Raw genomic sequence first — 25,989 nt, 5'->3', positions numbered from 1 at the left:
AGAGAGAATAATTATATGGTTTGGACAAGGATTTTATAATGAGGTCTGATATGACCTTGACCCTTGACCTAGAAACTTAGTTCAAGGTCATTGGACACCCTTTACCCAGAGGCACTCTGTTGGTGAAGTATGACCCAGCTTGGGCCAAGGGAGAGAAAATATGCTCCATACAAGTATTTTCAGACAGACGGATGGGCAGGCTGATCACTAAAGGGCACCTGCAGAGAGGGTCCCTAATTATACACCAGCTTAAGAGAGTATTATTTTTGGTTAATTTAATGTGTACATATCAATTTTATATGTATAATACAGTCCAAGAAACAAATATCTTATTGTTACGACCAAGTTAATCAAACATGATCCACAGACAAAAATTCACTGCTTGTACAGTGTATGTTTATAGTGTGTAAAGGTTATCATGATAAAATGATTTCCCATACCGGTAAATATCCTGTCATGTTATGCAAACAACCAAATACATGCACAGTATACCTGTACAGCAGTATACACAATATTGGAATCATTTTCATATCACATACATGTATCACATGAAAAAAATCCTATTATCACATGCAGCTCACATATCTATTAATTACATGTACAAATATTAATTAGTTTTATCAACAAGCCTTACTTTGGCACAAAAAAGCTGTTTCACATATGACTAATAATGGAATACAGAAATGCGAACACATTTTCAAATGTTTTCTGGAAATACAATTTAAGCACCATGAAATCAAGAATTCTGGAAATGTACTCATATAATGGTTAAACATTCTTAAATGATAAAAACATGTTTTATTTTAACTACTTGGTTTCTCTTGCTCTCCTTTCATCCAAAAATTGTAATCCAACAATAACAGATTTAAATATCACTTATATAGTCTCGTTGTCGGAACTCTTCATGGTTTTCCCCTCTGCTGTAACCACTTGTCACAGATGTTTTTGACCGCAGTCTGTCCCATTCGCTGAGCGGCTCCACAAATTCTCTGGACATCTTCCACACGTTCAGATTTCACTGCCATCAAGTACGCCGACCTTAACTTTCCACAAAGTATATAGGCATTGATCTGCAAATCAGTAAGAAAATATATCAAGGGGAAATATATCAAGGGAAACATTGAATATGGTTAAATAGTCAATGATCAGAAACTTTCAGTGAACATATAGCTTACTTTATTTGAATCCTTTTTCAATAATTTGATGAGGTTTTCTGCTTCTTTTGTCTAAAAAATAGTTCATCTAATTAGAACACCATGTTCATTAAAAAGATAATTGTTATATGCCATATACTGGTAGGCCTATACTTTTTCCATGTTTCACAAAACTTGCTAAAATCAGGTAAATATGTAACTTCTTGCGTCAGTCATATTTTGTGAATTTTTCAAATATAATTTCTGTGCATAGTATTTTTTACCATGGAAAATAGATCACGAAAACAGTCAATATTTAATCATCACAAAAACAACTTATCAAGTAATTCTACATTGCAAATGTCAAATCAATATACATACATGTATTAAAAATAAAATCACCTACCTCTGACGGATTGTTGGAGATGACAAGAATACAGGCCCCGACAATTTCATCCACCGTGTCATTGTCACCAAAGCCAACCTTTGCAATGGAGTCCAGCAGCGATCTAACATAAGCAAACCTTCGAGCTTTGGCCATCTCTCTTGCAACATGAGTGAAGATTGCAGTGCCGCCTAGTTTATATTCCTAGTTAAAAATTTTATACAGAGGAGTATACAGTTGGATGATAAAATATTGACACAAATTTATAAATAAGCATTCATTTCAAAATCAACTGCTGTGTAATAAGCTCATCAGTAGGCATTATCTGCTTGAGTTACTCCCCTTTAATGATTTCAAGGTCAAATGGATGAAATTTCTTCATAAACAACTTAGATATGTCACTATGAAGCACTTTATTTTTAAGATAACACTAATCTCTGAAAGGGAGAAGAAAAAATGTTTACCTTAATTATTTTATAGGACAGTTCAAAAGCTGTTGCAATATCATTTCCACTTAGGAGAACCTACAAATTTACAAAGGAATTAGAATTACAGTTACATAACTGTTGGAGAAAGTTACATGTATCTTCACAATTTTTTTAAATATATAGAACAAAGTATGAACAAGCACAACATTTTGTATTTTATATATTAAGACCTTTATTGCAATATTACCTAATTGAAAAATCAAAACAATAAAATTTCCTCTCAAAAATTATAAATAACACAAACTTTAGACAAACCCATTTATCAGATATGTATATATGAGCAAATCAATCAGATATCTTATCGATAAAGATGAGACATATGTACCATGTTGACGAGATCAGTCCTTGTCTTGGTGTTACCAAACATGGTGGGCAGGTACGGTCTCTTGCTGTCAGAGACCGGGGTAGGCATGGTAACCTCAGGGTCAGGGTTGGTAAGGCACTTGTACAGGTACTTTGTTATCTCTATCTGTATGGACACAGTTCTTATGTTTCTGTAGAATAATTAGATAGACTTGCATCCATAAAAAGAACTTTGGTAATACATGTATTTGAAGAAAAAAAATGAAATTATGTGTAATTTTATTAAGGAAATAATATAGTGATTACATTTTTTTGGTACATGTACAATAATTAAGACATAAAAGAAGTCAGTTAAGGAGTTCAATATGCATGAATTTAATTACGTAGCATACGTTTCTCTACACTCAAAATTCAAATGAACATAAACAAGAAAGACTGACCTTGACACGTCCTCTGGAGACTGGGTCAGTCTGACAGGGTCTGAACTTTGACCTGAGGTACTGAAGTTGGACTCCTCTGACATGGTGGGCCGCTTGACACTGCCCCACTCCGAGGGGTCGAGGTAAGACTGCATGTGTCTGAGGGCGGTGTGGAGGTAGCTGATTCTGGTGTATAGATCCAGGTAGCTGTTAGCACCACCCTGATAGAAATAGTTGATGCAGGTCATGGCAGCTCGAATGAAATCCTGTACAAAAAAATTGAACAATATATATGATACACTTGTATATGTAAACACAATGAAACTAATGGTGTAGATTGTATGTTTTATTTAACAGTTCCAGGGTTAACCATGTAAATGTAGATTTTTTAAACTTTCTAAAATCTCATGTATATTGACAAGTACATCAACAGGAAAATATGGGAAAAGATTTTATGGATTAATTGAAACTGAAACAATTCTTACCTTCATGAATATTTGGAATTCATACAGAACATGGTACAGGCGGTTCTTGACCAGATGCCGACAGGTGGCTGTCAGATAGGGATTCCATTTCTCTAGGGAAGGATCCAACATTACCATCTGGTCGGTCAACTTTCCCAGTTCTCCAGACTTGAGCGCAGGGATCAACAAAGATTCCACAAATACGTCCTTTGAACATTTCTAAAAGAATGCAGGTAGAGTCATACCAGTTTATTACTAAAGAACTTAAGAGATTTCCTGTTTTTAACTCATGGCATAAGCTACACAATAATCAGTAAGTACATGTATTTACTTTATGATAACAATTTTTTGTGGATTTCATCAGAGCTAAAATCTAAGTTTATAGTTCCAAAATGAATTATCTATGAGGTCTTATAGGAATTTTTTCCAAACATCACTCTTAAAAGACATGTAGGAATATGTACATAAGCCTGGCTTATAAGCTGAATTGGATATTAAAACATCTGTATCTTAAATTCTATACACTAAAACAATAAATTCAAAACAAAACATTTATCACACCTGATCTAGAATAAACTGTACTGCTTTCATCCATCTTCCATTTCTGCGGTGAAAGTCAATGATGGTGTAGAAACTAGCGTAAGTTTTCAGGTAATAATGACATTCTACATATTGTATGGAGTTTGGATCACCTTCCTCAGTGACCTTAAACACAGAATAAAGATGCTGATAAATAGATGCAGCTCCAAGTAAATATATCCATTCAGTATCTTGATAGTCACATATTTATACGTGCCATATTTATAAATTCTTCTAGCATTACACCCAATAATTATATAATGGACATACTGCATGACAAATCAGACTAACAGTACCAGTTACGGTACTTCAAAAATGCAGGGTTTTTTTGTCTTCAGCATAATTCAATGCATGGGAAGGGCTTTTTTTGTACAGAATGTGCAGGCCTAATGAAATGATCTTACCAATAACGGATCTGCTAACAAATCCTGCCACGTTCCTCTTTTGGTTTTCATCAGCTGTAACTAAAAACGAAAATTCATTATCAGCATCAATGTAGTAGAGATACATGATAAAATCAGGTTCAGTTTTACAAATCAATATACCGGTACTCACATGCTTAGTAACAGCTGATGGGGTAGATTCTAGAAAGTCAATCACATCTGCTAGGAGTTTGGGAGGATATATCACTTGATTGCGGTCAGACAATGGCTAAAAGACATAAAACAATTAATTTCCAGCAAAAATATTTGCAATGATGAGGTTCTGAATCTCATGAAATTTTCTTGCATGCTGATAAAAGTTGGTTTACAGGCTGTAATAACAGTAACACAATAAAATACTACACAGCTGACCTTCAAACATCGATTGAATTTTTCCCTGGCCTGTGGGAAGTCTCCATTAATGAGACAGTTCATTCCCCAGGCTGCCCACACCCCAGCTGGGTCCAGTCCACATTTAGTGGATACTTCCACTGCTAAGTGGAGCCGCTCCACCTGAATCAGCTTATCTCTCATCCGCCTACCAATGAAACAATCGGAGAATGTCACAATAGGACACTTCAAACTGATGACGGCAAGGAGCTGCTAATTAGTCAAAATCTTTCATAGAAACTTTCACATGAATTTATACTTCTTCAGTTTTGAAACCAAAGATATCATTTACAATGAAACACTGAACATCTATTCAAGACAATATTTAATAGAATCAAAGAGACAGCATTGTCCCCAAAAAATAAGAAATGAAAAAAAGTCATTATCTCCTCAATATATATGTATGGCTATGGAAACCTTGGCTTACGTGACATAGTCTTTCTTGGTGAGCTCCTGTAGAGTGGGGAGGTCCGTGTAGTTGTCCTCGACCAGTATCCCGAGCAGGTCAAGGTGACTCTGATAAGTCTCACACCGCACCAGCCCCTGAGGGTCTCCTATGTTGATGTACTGCATTTTGGAATGCATCAGTAAAGTTTTCATCATGCTTGAAAAAAAAAAATTGAATGAAAATTAAAGAGTCCATTTTAAATTAACTTTTGCCTAAAATGGAAAAAAAGTATTTTGAAAAATTCTTGAGGATTTTTCTAGCATTCTAAAAATTATGCCTTCATTTTAAAGTACACGTTCATGTAATGTAAATTACTCATTCATATTTATTTAATTTGAAAAGCTAACCTGAGAACAAGTCCATAGTCCACCTCTGGGTTGGGAACCCCGGGGGCAATGGGTTTCAGGTAATGGGACAGATTGTCACACAGATCTAGCATCAGCTGTCCACATTTGTGAGGCTTACTGTGTAGACCCAGCAGAGACAGACACAGTGAGGTACTGGGAGCCTGTGGAGTAAGATCAAGTAATTAGCAAAGCAGACTCAATATAAAGACAGATTTAACTTAAGGAGTTTCTACACTTTGAAAAACTTTGCGAGTTAAAATATTTCAATTTGACAAAAACATCAGTAACTGTTAAATAAGTCAATCTAATTTTTTATTCCTTAGCTCTAAACCTTATATGCATAGTTAGACACCTTTTAAGAATTTTCACATGAACTTACTTGTTCAAAATAGAAATCCTCTCGAACCATCTTATTATGCACAGGGTCTTTTGATTTCAGCTTCCATATCAGCTCTGAATGATGCAAAGCATCAGCAAGGTTCATGGATTCCCCATGCTCTGGGATTGTGGCAAAGCTTGGACCAAATGCGCGTGATGTGAGACTCGAACCAGACAAGTTGTCAGAGGACTGCTGGTAAATCTCAACGTCCGGTTTTCTACATTAAAGAAAACCAAGAGTCATACATCCTCATCAGTAAAAGCCTATCAAATTTATCAATGTACAACAGATTCAATTTGTATACACATATAAGCTAGATTATCTGTTCATTAAGTTTTAACTACCGGTATAATAAGACTCAAAATACTGGGTATCATAACTTAAAACATTCCTTCTATGCATGGACTTTAAAAACCTGTCTAATGTATTTCTGTTGACGGTCATGACTGTATCATTACATGCATGCATTGTGATTTATAGGACTTGAAATTCCAAAGAGGCTTACCACTTTTTAAAAATAATTAATTATCAGATAGCTTCTAATCATATTGTGATATGAATTTTTACCATATACATGTATTAATAATGGGTTGGAAATAAGTCAGCTTAATATGTTTACCTTGAATTGAATAACTGAGCGTAGCAGTCATCACATGTCCTAACCTCCAAACCATTGACCAATGAGGTTTTTGTTGAACAGGAAGAGCAGACAACTCTGCCACATCTACGACAGTGATGCCGTCTGTTGAACTAAACAAACCAAACAGATTTTATGCCTTATCAATAGGAAATAATACAAGTAAGCTCAATATACTGAAGTATCATTCTATAAACTTTTGGATTCTATTTTTATGATTTATTATATAGTCTTTAAAAAAATCTTTTTATCATGCAGACAATGTCATTCGAAGATACATAATATAATAAAGCAGAGGGCAAATGATGAAACTTAATTCTATTACAATGTACTAGAATTTACAAAATGGTCAGAAATCTATAGATATTTATTAAAGCACAATGAATGTATACATGTATTTTGAAGATCTTTTCACTTACCGTATATAGTATTATAGTTATTATCAAAATACTTACCATACTGAATCTCTCGACTCGACAGACCATGCATGTTTGTGTGGCATTGTCCGGCTGCCATTTTTCTCTGGGTGGGGGCTCAGCTGGCATCACAAACTTGTTAATTTTGTTGCTCTTGACAACAGAACCTATGCTAGGACTTTGACTGAGAGGATGTCTGTTAAAACCTAATAATTCATAAAAAAAATATATATATACCGGTACATGTATATAGATATGAAAGAAGTTTTAATCTTTAAATATTATTTAGAAATTTTCTTTTAGGGTTAAATTAATAATAGATACAGAATTTCAACATTTCAACACAAAAAAATTAAATCCAAAGATAAAGTATTGTGGAGAAACAAAAGAAATTTTGAGTCAGAGTTTTTTATTAGATGATGGAGACTGAAGCAGTAAATTTAAAGTTAACTTAATCCAAAGACAGTGTACATGTCCATGTAACAAGTTTTAATTTAATCAGCATATTTAATTACTTGCATAAGTAAGCTTATGAAATAACAAGAGATGTTTGTGAAACACTTATGCCCCCCTCCCTTGGAAACATCCAGAGGCACAAAGAAAATGAACGTAAACTGCAAATATTTGGAATTCCAAGGGGCAAAACTCTGTCGGAAATTGCTCTATCACACCCAAAATCAAACTTGACCTAGATATTATTTAGATAAACCTGTATACCAAATTTCATATCAATATGTGCACCCTCTGCAAAGAAAATGAGCGGAAACTGCAAATAACTCAAATTTTTCTACGTCCATGATAAACGGGTATACTAAATTTCATTTCAATATGTTTATCCTATGCGAAGAAAATGACCCGAAACTGCAAATAACTCAAATTTTTCTAAGTCCAAGGGCCATAACTCTGTCGAAAATTGCTCGATCATACCCAATATCGAAATTGATCTAGATATAATCATGATAAACCTGTATACCAAATTTCATTTCAATATGTTCATCCTATGCGAAGAAAATGACCAGAAACTGCAAATAACTCAAAAATTTTTCTAAGTCAAAGGGCCATAACTCTGTCGAAAATTGCTCGATCATACCCAATATTGAACTTGATCTAGATATTATCATGATAAACCTGTATACCAAATTTCATTTCAATATGTTCATCCTTTGCAAAGAAAATGAACGGAAACTGATGGTGGACCGACTGACCGACAGACAGCAAAGCAATATGCCCCCCTTCTTCGAAGGGGGGCATAAAAATTTCAAGGATTAATTTTTCTTTTTAATTAATGTGGTTTTCAATATCAATTTAACCTATTAATACATCTTGTCAAATATGTACATGAACTGAGTTGAAAAATTACGAAAGGTGTTTCAAACTTTAATCTTTCTGATATTTATATTGATACATTTACATTTGCAAATATGTTTCCTTATATGAACCTATAGAAAACGTTCAATTCTGTATGAACTTTTTCATGACGTCACAATGATCATAGCATGCACTTATCGCTTGTTGCTTGGATTATTATAAGCATAAAATCTCGCTAATATTAATAGTTCCGAACAATTTCTCTTTCTCAGACGTAAATATAAGTAATAAACAGCAATGTTAAAAAGTTCTTCGGGATATGAAGTTGGTTGGTACTTGATCAAATCTAATGAGAAGCCCTTCAGGCTTCACAGGATTTGATCACTTGACCAACCAACTTCAGTGAACTTTTTAAATTGCTAATATACATGAATGTCTAACAGTCAAGGTTGATCTGAAATACATGTAAACCCTTTTTATGACTAAAATAAAACGAGGAAGTGAAATAAAATGATGCCATATTTAACATAACAATAGAGTTTTAATGCAATTATAGTACCGGTAAGCTGAACTGGGGGATCTGAATGAGTCTTCAAGTGTTTCTGAAGAGACAATCCCCCCCCCCCCATTAGATCATATTGTAGGGTGACTATATATAGCCCTGTTGTTAAATGTTTAAAAATTATGAGTACATTGGAATACCGGTATATAATTTTTATTGTGGATTAGAATATATTGATTTGATTATTATAATACATGTATATATTAACAGTATATAAAAAGCAGAACGTCTAAAACTTAAATCGCCTCACTCAATACACATTACAAGCATCAATTGCATTCATATTTGATAAATTAGATTGCCTCTTGAACATGTTGAATAACATGTACCAGAAAGTATTAATTAAATGTCAGTTTTCTTTGAATACAGCATTTAATCATTTCCTGTATGAACTGCATGCATCATAGATTGAAGCAGCATGCATGGATATTGATTATAATGCAAGGTTCACAAAGTATGTTTTCAACTTCTTGAAGCATTTTCATTGTCCTTCAAACATTAACCCTAATTAAAAGAAGTCTGAAATTATGAATGCAAAAGGATGTTGCAAAGTACATGGAGCAAGGATAATAAGTAAAATTCAGACAAAAAAAATATCGCAGAAATAGATGAATGCTGTAATTCAGTCAGGCAAAAACAGAAAAACTGAACAATTATATAAATACCTTTAGTGGAATATTTAACTAAGATAGCTGACAAATTATAATAAATTTTCTGTGAGTGAATGAAAAAGCTATAACCTAAAAATTTAGCTGATAAATATCTATCAAACACATACAGGAAAACTTGGTAATAGTGAAGACCTAGGGAACAGTGGGTTTACTTCACTACATGTATATCGTATTCCATAATTCATTAAATATGTATAGCGAACTTGTAATTATAAGTATAGTAAATAATTATATGATTGACAGTTTTTCTTCTACCAAAAACTACAATTTAATGGGGGTGTTTCATAATAATGAAAATGAATTTTTTAGGAAACCTTATGTAACCAAAATGTAAATTGAAGGCTTTATGAGGTAATAAATTTATTCAAAAAATAACATCAATTAGTAATTCTATAAGTATTACATTTAAAAGATGTAAATTTCATTATTTTTTCACTTCTACAAACTCAAAATAAGTTTACTATATCAAAAAAATTAATATAACCTGGCTTGTTTAACTACTACATTTTAGAATGATTTGCTAGAAATTTTGCCAGCTAGGGACTTTACAAAATTTGGCTGGCTTTCACTATATCTGTGTTAATACTAAAACAAATTTTACTGTATATCTTAATGGGTAAGAAGAAGACACCATTAAAAAAAATCACTCATTTGAATCCAAAAAGCTTGGCAACTCTTTAAGTGACAAAATATTACTGGAGATCACAAGCATGATATTCTTGATCATCTAATTCTACAGAGAAGGAGACCTATTGTCACATTGTCCTACTTTTCATCAACTCCGATTAGAATTCTGACCTGTGTAATCAATGCTCCTCCTGATTCTGACGGACTCCGATAAACTAGTTCTCTTTGTAGGCGATTTGTCTGTTGTTCCCTCCAACTTATCTGAGGAGCCATCTGAGGCGTTCGATTGTTGAGACTGTGAGCGATCTTTGTCTGAGGAATAGTTTGTACCAAAGCATAAAGTCAACAATGAAAAATGCGATTAAAGTCTTAACAGAATATTTCTTTACATGTAACTTAACTTGCATTACACTCACCGAGTTCTGCATACTGTATGACAATAAACTCCAGGGCCTTTGTTGCATATTCAGCTATCAACTTGTTAAAATCTTGCTGTGTGAACCTTTGAGCAGAACTTCTCAGTTTCTCCAGTTTATATTGGACTTTCTGAAAAGCCTGACTAGCTAGCTCAACCTAGATAAAGAATTTGTTTATAAATTATACTTCCTAGCTATCATAGTACTACTGTAACAGCTGGGTTTTTTTTTAAATCTATTTACAGGTATTCATATTGATTCCAAAAAAGGAACTTCTGATTAACTAGGATTATTCATTGGATGTTTTTAGGATGATATCAAACAGTTATATTTTTCAATGAATCATTTGTTAAAGAATAATAATAATAATAAAATTTTAGTGTGATAAAATCACTAAATGTTAGTGTAGAAAAACCCAATGATTTAAAGTTTGGATCACCAGACAGGATTTTAATTTAAAATTCATAGATATTATTTCTTATCTTTTTTATTATTTTACACAATGTCATATTAAGTCAAACCTTTAGTCTATTTTGGTTGATTTACAAAAAATAAATAAAGGAGGCTATCACTGAGCAGATATATTCCAACCCTAATTTGTTTATTTAAGGAAAAGAGACATGCCATGCCGGTTTTCTGTACAACAGGTACTCATACCTTCATGTTCATCAGCAGCTGTTCTAACATCAGTTTTGGTTCTGACACTAGAGGGCGATAGTCACAAACAAACGGCTCTGGCATGCAAAGCAACATCTGGAATCAAATGATATTAATGCGTAGAATAAACATGATTTCAAAGCATACAATTGGCTGAATATTATACTCATAAAACATAAAATAAGTACACTGGTATCCGGTACATGTACATGTATATCAAAGTGATGACACTCAGATTATCTGATGTTGGAATATATATGGAGGAGAACGAGGAGAGGGTAGGAGATATGTGTGCTAAAATGAACTAACCTCACAGCCAATTTGTGTCTGATGGAGAACATCCACTCTTTCCTCTGTCAACACCCCAGTCAGATGCTCTATCATGTAAGTCACCACAAACAAACAGTCCTTCTGACTGGTCAATTTCTCCAGCAAATTCTCACAGATTCTGCAACAGTCCTTCTCATTGGTCTGTTTCAATTCCTCTAATATCTAATGAACAAGAATGACAGACATTGGGAGAGTTAAAAACTGTATCATTCAGTTCTTCCAAGATCATAATGGATTTTTAAAAAAATCTACCAGTATAGCTTGTTTTCATTTTTTAATGGTCAATTTAAAACTCACCATAAATGACTTGGTTGAATTAGACTTGGAGTTTTCCAGAAGTGTGAACAGTTGATGTTCTATGACATCCTAAAGAAAAGATACAATACATATGAAAATCTTGAGCAAACAAAACATGTGTAAAATATTAAAATTTATTGATATTTATTCATATTGTTATACTTTCATGTTAAATACTGAAATCTGATTGGTTAAGACGCAGTTAATAATATTTTATATTACCCTCAGCATTAGCAACGCACTTAGCAACGGGTAACATTAAAAAATGTTACATGCGCGAAAATTATGCGCGTACGGTTCGCTGTAGAATTCACGTTATTCCTATATAAAAGCAGTAAAATTTTCTTAAAAATTAAGACATTCAGTATAAAAAAATAAATAGTGCCTGTTTGGGAGGATAACAGTTGAAATTGACACCCCTCGAAAACCATTGTCAACCGACACGAAGTTTTCTCGGGGTGTCAATTTCAACTGTTACCCTCCCAAACAGGCACTATTTATATATTGTTATACTTTCATGTTAAATACTGAAATCTGATTGGTTAAGACGCAGTTAATAATATCTGCTATTACCCTCAGCGTTAGCAACGCACTTGGCAACGGGTAACATTAAAAAATGTTACATGCGCGAAAATTATGCGCGTACGGTTCGCTGTAGAATTCACGTTATTCCTATATAAAAGCAGTAAAATTTTCTTAAAAATTTTAAAAAAGACATTCAGTATAACAAAATAAATAGTGCCTGTTTGGGAGGATAACAGTTGAAATTGACACCCCTCGAAAACCATTGTCAACCTCCGCTTCGCGTCGGTTGACAATGGTTTTCTCGGGGTGTCAATTTCAACTGTTACCCTCCCAAACAGGCACTATTTATATAATGTTCACTAATTACCAAAGACTTTTGTTGTGGAAAGCTGACATAAGCACACCAGCGCTTGGCTGTCTCGTAGTCCCCTGTTCTGAGTAACACAGACAACACACTACTGGCCTGTGTTGGATCCTGGACATTTCTCCACTCTGACAACTGCCCCAAACCCTCAATATCTTCTTTTTCCAGCTTCTCAAAGGAAGTTCCACTGGAAAGCTTGAACTGTAGAGTTTTGGCACATTCCGTTACCTAAAAGTTTAAAGTACAATGAAATTCAAGAATGACTATTAAGTATAATTACGGTAGTTTCATTCAAACCAGGAAAATAAACTTCAAAGAACAATCTGAAATGGTAAAGAGGGATATCTAGGTTATAAGCTGCTAAATAGGGATTCAAACTCAGAATTGATTTTGGGCTTTTCTACTTCATGTACATGTACGAGGGTCAATCAAAAAATACGAAGACAATGTGGCTGTCTATCATACATTTTTCATGAAAGTCATACTTAACAGATTAATCTGCGCACCAACACTTATGTTATTGATATGCGAAGTTTTAGTCCATTTGATGAAACGGTATTTTTGTTACCCCCTTTTTAAAAACAACATGTTTTGTCATCACGGTGCAGGGTAACGTTCAAAGCATGACGTTAAAGTTAAACAGGCACAGTTTATAGATATACCCCATCTTTATATCCTGTTTAGTCTCTTGTGCCGTTCTCCTTACAATTTAAGATTGCACTGAACCACTTAACATCTTATTTGCACACATTTGTTCGAGAATCATAAGTTAGTTCTTCAAAGTTTTCATTTTCTAACTGTGTATCTCTTAGTTTACAGTAAGGATAACCCCGAACGTCGATCGGTTGACGTTACTTATTTTTTCACCAAATATTTACAGATATTCGACTCTCTTTCGGACTGTTTTATATTCAAAATACAATTACCATCACCCCCACAAAATTTATCACAGTTAAACACAAACTTGCAAATAATTGTTGACTTATTTTTTGCACCATTGAACATTTTCAAAACTTGTGTCGGCTTTTTCCTGGGTTAAATTCATTTTTTTGTACCTCTCGTTGCGCCGTGATGTCCGGCGACGTTGATGTTTTTAGTCAATTCTAAAGAGGACTATCTGTCTTTAGTTACTAATATCTGTTCGACAAAAAAATGCATCCCGTCATTATTTGGAACATAGAATACCAAGACAAAACTTAATTTGAGGTTTCAATATTATTTGGTTTGAAGCCCAATTTATTGAGATATTACTTTCAACATTATATGATTTATTGTTGACATTACAAAAATTTTGACCGTGTGCCGTGATCTCATTTTTGCAGGATTAGATTCTAAATAATTCTTAGAAATAAAGGAATTTATTCACTTTTTTCTTGCAAATTGTTTGAAACTATTGCTAAATTATGTCTACCAAATTTAGTAATGATATGACATTAAGTAGCATAGCTATGACAAAAGTCTTCGTATTTTTTGATTGACCCTCGTATACCCACTTCCTTAATTAAAACTTTTAAATAATCCTTATAAATTTACAAGAACTTACTCTGAGAAACATTTGCAACTCCTTGATTTTTGTGCTCACTGCTGAATGCAGAGATTCATGTATATGTGTATAGTAGGCCAGGTCAAAAAGTTCACAACTCTCTTCTAAGGGCAACTTCTTGTACACCGACATCAACAAATGTACAAATAATTCCTTGTCCAAAAATTTGTGCAAACAGCTGACTGTTTTCTCTATCTGAGATCTGGTCAAGGGCTGGGTTTTTCTGACCAAGCCTGTCACACAACAGGTCAAGGCAAAATCATGAAGGACACAGAGGTCAGGATGCTTCCTTGTAACCATGATAGGTATACTCTCCAGGAGTGACATCACATTCCACCATTTTCCCTTTCTAGTCAGATCCTCCAACAGCTTCATTAAAGTGACTTGATACTCCTTGCTGGTATGTAAATTAAGCATACACACTTTCACTCTGTCTGATATATTGTTAGAAATGAATTTTAGAATGGGGTCTGCACTTCCCAAAATTTCCGGATCTTCTGCCCCAGCCACAGGAATCACAAAGCTTAGAATGTGGCCCTTAAGTATGGGATAGTCTCGAGTCAGTTTTTGATATCTATAGCTCTTAATGTCCACCAGACTCATCTCTGAGGAGGATCGACTCCGAAGACTTCCTGTGAAGTAGTCAACATTCAGATGTTCTTCGATGTCGTCCAGCTCATCCATACACACCAGACTAACTAAGGTGGCCACCAGGGGGCTCTCATCCTTGATGTATTCCAATGTTACGGGAGTTAACTGATACTTCATAGAGCTGTTTTTCTTGTTTTCACCACTGAGTTCAAACGAAAGATCCATATTCTCTGGAAGAGAGGTAACTCGTCTATGTGTTTTGAGAGCGGCCATTGTAGGTGTTGAGGAAGCAGAAGTCGAAGTACTATACTCTTTGTCAAATTTAACCAAAAAGTGGCTCCGAAATTTGGCAGTCCGGACTTTAAAGGGAAGTTCTTTCCTCCCAGTTGTATCTACAAGATATTGAGCATTCAATAGGCATGCACAGAATTTAGGTGCCAAAGAAAGAGAACTGGGCTGTGTTTTACAGAAGAACTTACGACAAAGTCGTAATTATTTTCAGTCTTGCGGAATGATTTTTGATGAACAAAATTTATTTATAAAATTATCAATTTACCCTATTTTATATTTTCCAGCCCATTAAAGTCAAATATTAATTAGTTTGAAATTAATAAGCATTATTTAATTTGTTAAGTCATAAGTTCTTCAAATTTATAAAATGCATCCCAGGTTTTAAAGGAAATAAAAAAGGAAAGAACAGAAAAATTTCCCCACCCCTCTTTCTTAAAACATCAAGAAAAAAATGAAGTCTTCCAGGCATACTTTCATTCAGGATTACAATTTTGGGGTGGAATAAATACAGTAATATAAATACATTAACTTAGGTAAACCAACTAACCTATGCTCTCCGAGTAACCATGAACCTTGTCCATCTGTAACATTTCTTTGAGGGCTGCCTGTGTTGACCCTGTGGTGTTCCCCTCTACCACATGGAGGATCCCCTCGTGTTCTGCTGTGAATACCTCCTGTTCACTGCTAAAGTCCTGTCTGTACCACATCAGAAGCTCGGGGAGGGTGATCTTAGGGGCAAACAAACTTAATTAATCAGAAAACAAATTGCTTTGACTTTAGTTCATTTTGACATACTTACAAAGATGAAAAATAAACATGAACATATACACATACCAGTATATGTCCAAGGAATCCCCCGACCTCCCACCCCCAATTTTCATCATTTTTTTAGGCACAAAATTCTACAATTACCATCTATTATTCAGCCTACACATAAAAGTAAGAGGATGGATTTTTTAAAAGTATACACATACTGTATTATTAGCCTTGTCAATCTGGACCCAATGGATAAGATACTCTTTCATGGCAGACTGCAGCTGACTTTTCACTAGCTCTGGGTTTAGAATCTGAAAGACAATAAAAGATGCACAGGAGTGCACTACTGTACATAGATTTACAATGTAAATTAAATGTTATAGCTATTCTAGGGAAAATCAAATCTATCTAAACCTGGCCAAAATGAATACACTCCCTTTATCCTTACACAGTAAGGCAATTACAGGTACTTAAACTGTATTTACGAGTACAATTGGGTATTTTAAATGGATAATTTTTTTATTTACTAATTTTATCTAAATCAGTGGTTGCATGGAGACAGATGTACTGACCTGAAGAGGGGGTGAGGACTCAGCACAGGAAGTGGTCACAAAGAGAAGGCGGGGCTCCGGCTGTAAGGCAAACTTAGTCCAAGGGTCACATTTATCCAGATCTAAAAAAGATGACCTTGGTTATATAAAATGTATATGTTCCTAATTTTCTACATGGTCAGCTGTATACACGCTTTGCTTAAATCATTGAAATTGATATGATTGTACAGGTATTTCCTAGATATTTACCAGACATACGACGCCTCAATATGTTGCCAAATTCTACTGGGGGTGGAAGACCCAACCGATTTAGAACAAACTTTAAATCGAACAAGCTGGAAAAGAATCAAAGCAAACTGAGATGTGTTTTATAACATATAAATGAATTCATTTTATAATATCATAATAATGGCTTCTGATAAAGTAGCTAATGTGAAAAACTTACAAATACATGATTGTATAAGATGAATCATGAAAGGTAGTACACATTAGGTATATTTTTTTTTCTCAGCATAAACTACAAGTATCAAAATGCGGCAAGTAAATTGATTTCTACCTTACTTTTCCCAGCTGCCCAATGGTATAACTGAAAAGATTCATGCGTAAAATTTTCTCCATTTCACACACCTCACAAAAAATTTTGTTACTGAGATCCTTTGTATTAGAGGTAGCTTTGTCAATATCATCCAAGCACATATGAAGAAACATAAGATTTTGCAAGTTGCCATGGAAACACAGTTTTTCATTCCTGGACTTTAACAAGTTTAAATCAAGATCTCTGAAGGCCTCAATTCCTGCCATAAGCTCCTTGTATTCCGGTAGCCTTACCAATATTTTGGCACAGGAAATGTCAAACACACACTTTGGGTTATTCTTTGCCGAGACACCTTTCATTAGATGCACTAAATGAGTTAAAATATTTCGGACGACTGTTTCCGGACTCTCTGATGACACATTTACCCTTTTTTCTAATACTTCCTCAGAAATATCTTCACTTATATCTGTAAAATTAAAAAACAATAAATTATGAAACTTCTTTGTGTTGAAAAAAAATACTAGTAAGCAAAAATAAATTGTCAGCTAATAAAACTATTAAATACAGAATTCTGAATGTGAAAAATACAATGACCGTAGTCATATAATAATACTTTATATGTACATATATATAACAGGTAAGGGAGAATATAAAACATGGTGAAAATAAAATTGGTGGACACTCTAAATTGAGCTTCAGACCCTTGCAATTCTACCAAAGTCAGAAACTCTACCACTAATCTATTCAAGCTAATATGTCACCCTTCATAATAGCCTCACTCAACTATTAACTGAACTAAATGTACATGTAGTTTTCAATGTTGGTGCTTAATGACTTTGAGTACCTTGTTTTAGTGGGAGTTTACTTGGAATGTTGGTGCAACAGCTCTGGACAATGATCTGGGTCAGGCTTAAACTTAATTTCTTGGCCACTTTCTCCAACCTATAAGCAAATAAAAGACTCACTGTTCACTTCAAGAACATCACAGTTCATTTGATCTTTGATTAAATCTTCTGATGTTGTCAAAGAACTAATCTCAGCAAAATTTGTTGAGATTTTTTTTTTTTTTTTACTGATGTCTCTTCCAGAAGAGGTGTCAGTCAAAAATGTTCAGTCTTGACGATTCTTGTTGTGATTATTAAAGAACTAACAAAAATCTTATGCTAAGTATCAATAAACTTTTGGTAAGTATTTGTTGTGATTTTTAAAGTACTATCAACAATTTTATGCTAAGTATTTGCACCTATTGATAATCATATATTAATATCTTGAAATGATTGATAGGTTTAAAATGATCTTACTTTTCTGGAAAAATTCTCAGAGAAAACATTAATCTCCCCAAAGTCTCTATTGGTCCCTCTGACAACATGTGAAAGTAATTTTTGGGTGTTATCATGGAATCTGAAATTAAATTAAATTTAAATTAAAACAAGCAAGCATGTATTTAATCAATACTTTTATATATGGTTATTATATTACCCGGTATATACTCAGTAAATATATAATGGTGAGTGACCAGCAAAATGTGAAATGTAAAACTACATGTATGGGTACTTAGATAAGACATAAAGCATCTAACAGTCAAATTACGAATCACATGAAATCATACCACTAGATTTCGCCTCTGTTTCCGCTACAACAAAAGCCAGGCCCTTTAGGTGATCATACAAGTTCTGTAAATAATCCCTACTTCCAGTCACAGATGGAGGTGAACTGTAGGGTAAAATCAAAATCCCATAAATATATAAAAAATTTGTTTCAGACAGAAAAATCTAAACCAAAAGTTACTTTAAATTTGTATTTAAAGTTAAAGTTTTCTCACTGATAAAGCTAAAACATATCTGTGACTTAGATGCAGATTTGTTGAAAAACCCCTACCCAGTCAGTAACGTACACACTCCTCCCTTGGGAACCTCTCTCTGCATCACATGAATCAAGAGTTTCATTGCATTGTGAAGGACTGGTTTATCTGTCTGTGTGGGGTCCTCTGTTTTAGGGGAAGGCCTGGGACTGCTGTGAGGGCTATCCCTGGGGCTGACTTTGAAAGGACTGAATCCTGGACTAGCCTTCGGAGATTTGTGAATGTATCCTTCCAAAGGCATTTTGCCATGCAGCTGAAATGCATGTTCTGTTCTTTCTATGACTTTTTTCATTTCTATTAACAAATTGGCATAAGATAAACAGTCATCCTTTAAAAGGGGCAGAGTTGCTGTCTGCAGGAAAGTCTGAATGCTGTGTTTGTATAACACAGTGAGGACATCTTTCTGTGAAGCTGGTGCTGTCAGGTCTATATCTCCTGCCAACTGAAGCAAAGACTCAAACTTTTCCACCAGAGTAGAAATCCATTGAATTCTGCTGTCCGTCTTCTGTTTGTCATCTCTATTGTGAGATTTCACTGGTTTGACCTCCATCTTTGTTTTGATTATGTCGATCAGACTGTTGCAAGTTTCCCAAGACTTGCAAGAGGTACACAACATGTCAAATAAAATCATCATAAAAACGTTATTTTGGTTGAAAAAATCTGCATATTTCACAGGAACAACATGTCTTGACCTTGGACTTGGGATCATGGGAATGTTTTTCTCGGACAGAATTTCCTCCGCGACACTGTTCACAGAAACTGTTGCTACCCCTGCAGCCGCTACTGAGGCCAAACCTTTCATGGACATTTTCCCGGGTTTTACAGCCTGAGTTTGCCCAGACGGAAGCTGCTGGAGTTTCTTCGAGCTCTTGGAGAACATTTCAGCAAACTTTACTTCCTTGGCTTGGGGAGTATCATCAAGTCTTAACAGCTATTACAAAGGAAAAAAAATTATATTTGTATTTTAAATCAAGGCATACATAGAAATAAAATTATGTGTCAATAGGAAATATATCTCATGTACTAAGTACAACGTACAAAAAATATTTATGAATGATATTAACATAATTGTTTTCAATTTTATATCCTTTCAAAATAAACACTAGTCTGAGAGTAGATATTAACTGTCTCGTATAAGATTTACATGTATTGTTAAACAAACTGTTCATGGTTCATGAAAGCAATAACAATTCCACGGAGCATTGGATAGAAAAGACCCACCTTGATGACCTCGGCAGCATGATTAAAGTTCTGTTTGCGGATACACATGTTGAGGAGGGTTTCAGGGGAGGAAAGCATGGTAGATATAATTCCCTGTGGAACCAGACACTTTCGTATTCTCTGTCCAGATTTTTGTCTCTTCCTTTTGGGTTTTCTCCAAGTCTTACTATCTTCATCTTTGGCATCTTATCAATGAATTAATGTACTCATTTTACTTTGCTTCTTGATAAATAAATCAAATTTCATATATGCCCTACTTCTATAAATGCATTGGATAATTTGAGATGATATCAATACAGAACAAAACTTATTTCAGATCTAAAAGTGCACATTTCAATATTCAAAAAAAAAAATCTTTGCCATACATATAACCAAATTAAAATTGGATACATTCAGAATTACCAAGAAATCCCATTCAATATAATACAACAGCAATTAAATTTAAATACAATACCTTTTGAAGAGGATGAGATCTTCCTGTTTCGCTTAGTCGGTCCATTTTTCTGCTGTAGTGAAAAAGCCATTTCTTCATCATTTTCCTCAAGAGAAAAAGAGATTGGCTTGGCCAGCACCATCCCTGGGGTTTGAGGAATATTTTCATGACACACCAACTGAAACCTCCACTGAGCCTCACTTACAAACTGCTGAAGCTGGGTCACATGTCTCTGAAGGGCATCCTTATCCACGCTTGACTGAACAAGACGAGAAAGAGGCTCCTCAAGTCTAACGTCAATGACCGCCTTTACAGATTTTCCCAAAGTCTCTTTTTCTTTGCCCAGTAATTGAAACCGTGCAGAAGTCAGGTCAACCAAGCATTCCTTTAACATTAAAAGAATGTCCCTTACTAAATATTCATTACAGAGAAAGCCTAATTTCTGACAGTTGCTGGTACTCCCAGTACTTATAGTACTTCCATTCCCAGACCCTCCTTTTTGTTGGGCTAATTTTTCCTTTAAACTGTTAAGTCTCTCTAGATAGGCACTTCTACTACTTCTGTCTTGACTAGCTGATCTTTCCAGTCTCTTCGATTTGACCTCTGAGACAACCTCCACAAACGGTTCATCGTAGCCCCCAGTATAACTCGAGCTGACCTCCTCTATGACTTCCTCACTCATGGTCCTCTCATCTACACTATAAGATGGGGAGGAAGTGCTTCCCTCCGACAATAAACTCTGACTCAAACTTGCATGACCAACGATAGTATCGCCTCTCCTTCGTTCATCATCTTCCATATCACTGTCAGAATCAAAAATAGCTGATGACTCCTGAATGTCCTCATGGGAAAGAAAAAGCAAAGAAAATATGTTTTCTAAAATCTCTGTCCTGAATGTAAGAGGTTGGAGTCTACTTAAGGAGACTTTGGCACCATTGAGTTTTTCTGTCACATTTTTAGAGTATTCTTCCTGGAAATTGTAACCTGTGTCAGAAAGTCCAGATTCACCAGAAGACAGCATGATAGAAATCATGTGTTCCAAGGGAGTCACAGAATTGGATTCTTGTACAGGATTAACCAGTTTTTCATGAACACACTCAGCACAAAAATAAATTGCATCCATTACATTTTTGATTGCACAGTAACCTGTGTAGATTGAAATGTCTCTTCGTCTCTCTATGTGAACTTCATCCATTACCTTGTCTCTCTCAAACCTCACTGCCTTTGGAGCTTTGTTTGAATCTACAATTATAAAGCATGTGAATATTTTATACATATGTAACTAAATTCATACAGGTATGTGGAATCATGACAGATTGATCATTAAAAAAAAATAATTAGTGGGTATACATAAAGGAATTGGTATTGAATATTTACATTTCAAACATTAAGAAAGAGGCCCATGGGCCACATCACTTGCTTGGGCAACAACAGCTATAATAAATCAGCTTTAAAGATCATATACAAAATATCGGAACAAAATAGTAAAACAGATTCTGTATAAAAAGATTTTCAAAATTTTCTCCAGCTATTCTTATGTTAAACATTGTTGAAACATTGTAATGATTCCTAGTATACAATATCACATATTGAGCATTTCAGTTCTCAGGAAGATCTAAAAATAACAACTGTTCTTTTAAATATAAACCTTGTGTGGCCAAAAAATCCTTCAGGGGCCACCTTCTTAACAATAATTGAGAATGGTCAACAAATTTCAAGATACTTGGATTTGGATATAAGTAATACCATATTCTATAACACATGAATTTTTCAATTTTTTTACCTATGTAAAAATTTGACTCCCAATCCTATTGTGACCCAACCAAACCCAAGGGGGTTATGATTTGGATAAACTTGAATCTATACAACCTACGGATGCTTCCACACAAGTTACAGCTTTTCTGGCCAATTGGTTTTATAGAAGATTTTTGTTAGAATTTTACTTTATATATAACTATGTAAAAATTAATCCCCAATTGCGGCCCAACCCTACCCTCATGATCATGATTTGAACAAACCTGAATCTACCTTACCATTGGATGCTTTCATACATGCTTTCAATATTTCTTAATTATCTCCCTTGAAAGAGGATGTAGCCCTTCATTTAACAGAATTGAAATCCCCTTTACCCAATTATGCTTTGTGCCAAGTTAAGCTGAAATTGGCCAGGTGGTTCTGGAGAAGCCAAAAATGCAAAAGGTTTACAAATGAACAGACATATGTATACTAGACAAAAAGTGATCAGTTAAGCTCATTTGAGCTTTTAGCTCAGATGAGCTTAAAAGTCAAATATTGAACATGGATGAAAGTTTATTGACAGAATATCTCTGGTGGTTTTATAGCATTATAAAAAGATAAAACCCTGGGTACTACTAACATATTACATTTGGCTTTGTATTCCTTTCGGTGTTTTGACTGAAAGACACTCCCGCTTAATCAAGTCCTCGCTAAATGTCAAGTGTGAACACATAAGAATTGGGACATTGCAATAAACACTAATTCAAATCTACTATAACTTGTTGGAAAACCATTTTTTGCCAAATATTGTACAATCATGCTAAATATAATCATTTACAGTAAGTATTTATAGGTCTAATTAATTACGTATGTAAGATGAAGTTGCATCAACAAAATTGCAGTTTTGAAAAAATGGACTGAAAAAGTACTGTGCTTTACCAGGGTTGTTCTGAAGAGGACTTTTATGTAGCAGGTTCAGGACATCTTGTTGATCGAGTGTAGCGAGACGAGTTGATTGATGCAGTACGTACAATACTGAGTGGTTTTCCAGCCCTGTAAACATGTCTGCTGCTCGCTGATTGGAACTGGCTTGACCTTTCTCAGAAACAGGCAATAGTGGCCTTACAAAAGCAATGCAAATACTTTAGCATGTATCAATCAGTCATCATGAATGTTTACAGCTCATTCGTTATCATGCTTGCAAGAGTACTGTTACCCTCCCCTCTTCCCCTCCATCACCACCAAAAAAACCAAAATTTTGCTTAAAGAAATAGTAATTTTATTGGTGCCAAGCTACTGTTCAGGGTGTATAAATGACTGTTGAAAGAGGGAAAAAAAGAACTGGATTTTTGTTACCCACCATTTACACAAAAAAACTGAGCTTCCCACAAACAATCATAACTCTAAAATGCTTAATATTATTCCATGATTACTGGGACATTTAAAGTAGTACATGTATTTATCTTGTAGATTTACAAACATACTTTGTCCAGTCCAGACACCACTGGATGAGGTCAATCTGGTAGGACAGCTTTCCACATGCACTCTCCAGCACAGGGTGGGAACTTTTCCACTACATTGAGCAAAACAAATTAATTACACAAACTTTAATTTTTTACAGCTATTTATCACCATTGTATTATCTATCTAACACCATTGCCTTCTAACTGACATCTATTTCCGTTATGTTAATACCTGTTCAGTTTTCAGAGTGTCCAGCAAGAGTTTTGCTTGGGCACAGGAATGACAATAAGACCATCCATGGAGAAGCAGAAATGGTCTCAAGTGATCAAACTTGGCTGATGCTAGCAGCTGACTCAAGTCCTCAAATAGCCCATGCTTTATCAACAGAATTGCTGTGTTCTGTAAAAAAAATTACAAGAAAAGGTTTTTACATCATTTTCTCTAGCTGTTTAATGCTGAGTATGACATTAACATAATTGTATTTTAAATATGGATGTCCTTTCCTTCCCTTTGTTTCTTTTTAACAGCCCAATTTTCTTACCACAACAGTATAAAGAAAATGCTCTTTGTTGATGTAACACCGCAAAAACATATGATGCATTCTTTCCCTGACATCGTTTTCTTTTGAAACCTTCAACATGACTTTGGTCTCTTCTGTGGCATCATCATCACGAATATTGGGCGGAAAACCATTGGTCTTTACATAAATCTCATATTCCAACTTGAGAAACTCCAGTACCAAATAATTTTCTTTTCCCCCAATAAGAGCAGATAGCAATGATTTCCTGTTAAGTTTAGGTATTTCTCCCCCAGATAGTTCCAGCAATCTGCCAAAAATCTCTCGAATTTCAGAGTAATTTTCATAGGAATTGGGATTAAACATTGAAAGGATCTGATATAAACTCTGCAGGTTATTATCCAAAGATGATACTGGATTCTCCACTTCATTTTTAGATAAATTTCCTTCAGTTTCCAGCACAGGGTGAGTGGGATGTGAGATCTTATCCAATACTCCACTGATGGCTTTGATGTAGAGAAGCTGTAATACTTTGTTGTTTTTCTTGTACTGTTCGTGTTCTGATTTAGCATTGAGAGACTGTAGTAGTGTGTGGCCAAGGACGGGCTTCTGTTGTAGAATGGACAGCAGTGTCTGTAGCAGCTGTGTGGTGAGAACACGGGGAGAGCGCGGCTGTGTGATACCTTTGGTCTCAAGCTGAAGCACATTCTGGTGGTACTGATACAACTCCTGTATAAACAGAGCTATTTGTATGAATTGATGCCTGAATACATTTATTCGCCTTATGTAAAATAAATGATTTGCAAAAAACCACTGGCGAACAACTGGCATTTTTTTATCTTTTAATCAAAATTCCAGAGTTTTGCCTTATTTAAAATGCAGAATCTAGGGTCAACTTAAAACATTTTAAAATTTCATATTTATACAAACTATCTTCTGATTTTATTTTAACTTTATCATATACCTTCAAATCATTTCAGTTATACAATGTAATTAATTGGCATACCTTGAGTATTGTTGGTGGTACTAATTCACAAGTTTCAAATAAAGTTAAAGAAAACTCCACTTCTCTTTGCAATATCCCATTACCTCGTTCCTTGATAAAATAATGATAAATTTATTCATAAAATGACAGATCGACATGCAAAATTCATCAGCTAGATAAACTGGAATGAATCATTTCTATATAAAATATCATTAAATTTTACCTCCACAGAATCCTGTAGTGTCTTGTATTTCATCAAACAGAGCCATGACAGGTGTAAAGGTGAACTGGGCCCTGTATTTGATCCACTAAAACTGGAAATAGTATGTTATGTAAAAACGCAAGCAACTTTAAAGAGGCAGGACTTAAAAGTATTATTTCTAAATAATGATCATACATAATTATATATATACATGTATGTATAATTAGTTATACATATATCACTAAATCAAAACCCTCAAGTTTCTTTGCAAAAAAAATCACTAACCACAAATCATACATATCAAACGGTTACTTGAGTTGAGACGGACTATAGCAGTGCAGCTGCATATTGCTTGAACATTACGTGTACAACACAATATCTTTTCTAAATAAAAATCATTTTAGTCACCAACCTTCCACCAAATGGAAACTGGATAACATTTAATAAAATTTCCTTGATGTTGATATCAGCAGATATGCCTTCGGCGTTTAACTGATTGACACAAGCCCCAGACAACTCCCACTCGCCTCTATGAAGATGATAACAAAAATATCTAAAGAGAGTTTGAATGGAGTGAACTCTTTCTTCCCCCAGTTTGAATAAACAGGGAGTTTCATCCTTTTCTTCCATGTTCTAGAATGTTTTGTCACACAATATTTCCTCTACAGCATAAAAACCCTGAAAAGAGTTTAAAGAAATAAACATCAATGGAAGTCGCCATTTTGTAAGTCACAT

At 34.6% G+C, this 25,989-nt stretch overlaps 1 protein-coding gene across 2 annotated transcripts; it reads right to left on the bottom strand.

Moving 5' to 3' along the window:
• Nucleotides 1-244: 244 nt before the first annotated feature.
• On the bottom strand, nt 245-25,987 carry LOC105319618 (uncharacterized). 2 transcript variants are annotated; one of them, XM_034467901.2, is made up of 42 exons: nt 25,667-25,987; nt 25,276-25,366; nt 25,074-25,163; nt 24,092-24,796; nt 23,782-23,949; nt 23,571-23,659; nt 23,026-23,207; nt 20,371-21,591; nt 19,917-20,101; nt 18,713-19,626; nt 18,444-18,547; nt 18,136-18,235; nt 17,679-17,776; nt 16,856-17,300; nt 16,549-16,634; nt 16,321-16,421; nt 15,967-16,059; nt 15,540-15,720; nt 14,111-15,093; nt 12,571-12,795; nt 11,679-11,747; nt 11,361-11,543; nt 11,052-11,147; nt 10,395-10,551; nt 10,150-10,290; nt 9,346-9,372; nt 6,850-7,016; nt 6,377-6,507; nt 5,758-5,974; nt 5,379-5,539; nt 5,011-5,187; nt 4,566-4,731; nt 4,327-4,422; nt 4,176-4,235; nt 3,754-3,897; nt 3,214-3,411; nt 2,750-2,994; nt 2,332-2,500; nt 1,983-2,042; nt 1,540-1,722; nt 1,176-1,226; nt 245-1,070 (listed from the first exon to the last, which is right to left on the bottom strand). In XM_034467901.2, the coding sequence occupies exons 1-42, from the start codon at nt 25,882-25,884 to the stop codon at nt 903-905; spliced, it is 9,345 nt and encodes a 3,114-aa protein (XP_034323792.2). In that variant the 5' UTR covers nt 25,885-25,987; the 3' UTR covers nt 245-902. The 2 variants fall into 2 exon arrangements, with proteins under 2 accessions (XP_034323792.2, XP_019919391.3); XM_020063832.3 differs by lacking the exon at nt 9,346-9,372 and having other exon boundaries at nt 246-1,070.
• Between the last annotated feature and the right edge of the window lie 2 nt (nt 25,988-25,989).

The sequence above is a fragment of the Magallana gigas genome, chromosome 6 (genome assembly GCF_963853765.1).
Source record: "Magallana gigas chromosome 6, xbMagGiga1.1, whole genome shotgun sequence".
NCBI lineage: Eukaryota > Metazoa > Mollusca > Bivalvia > Ostreida > Ostreidae > Magallana > Magallana gigas.
The sequence above is the reverse complement of the archived record's forward strand: the minus strand, read 5'-3'. Positions and strand labels throughout refer to the sequence as shown.

Coding starts and splice junctions, on each gene's coding strand:
- LOC105319618 (XM_034467901.2), bottom strand. CDS start 25,884: ATGGAAGAAAAGGATGAAACTCCCTGTTTATTCAAACTGGGGGAAGAA. Junction 18,548..18,712: donor GTGTGTACGTTACTGACTGG/GTAGGGGTTTTT, acceptor TTTACCCTACAG/TTCACCTCCATCTGTGACTG. Junction 10,291..10,394: donor CATACAGTATGCAGAACTCG/GTGAGTGTAATG, acceptor ACTATTCCTCAG/ACAAAGATCGCTCACAGTCT.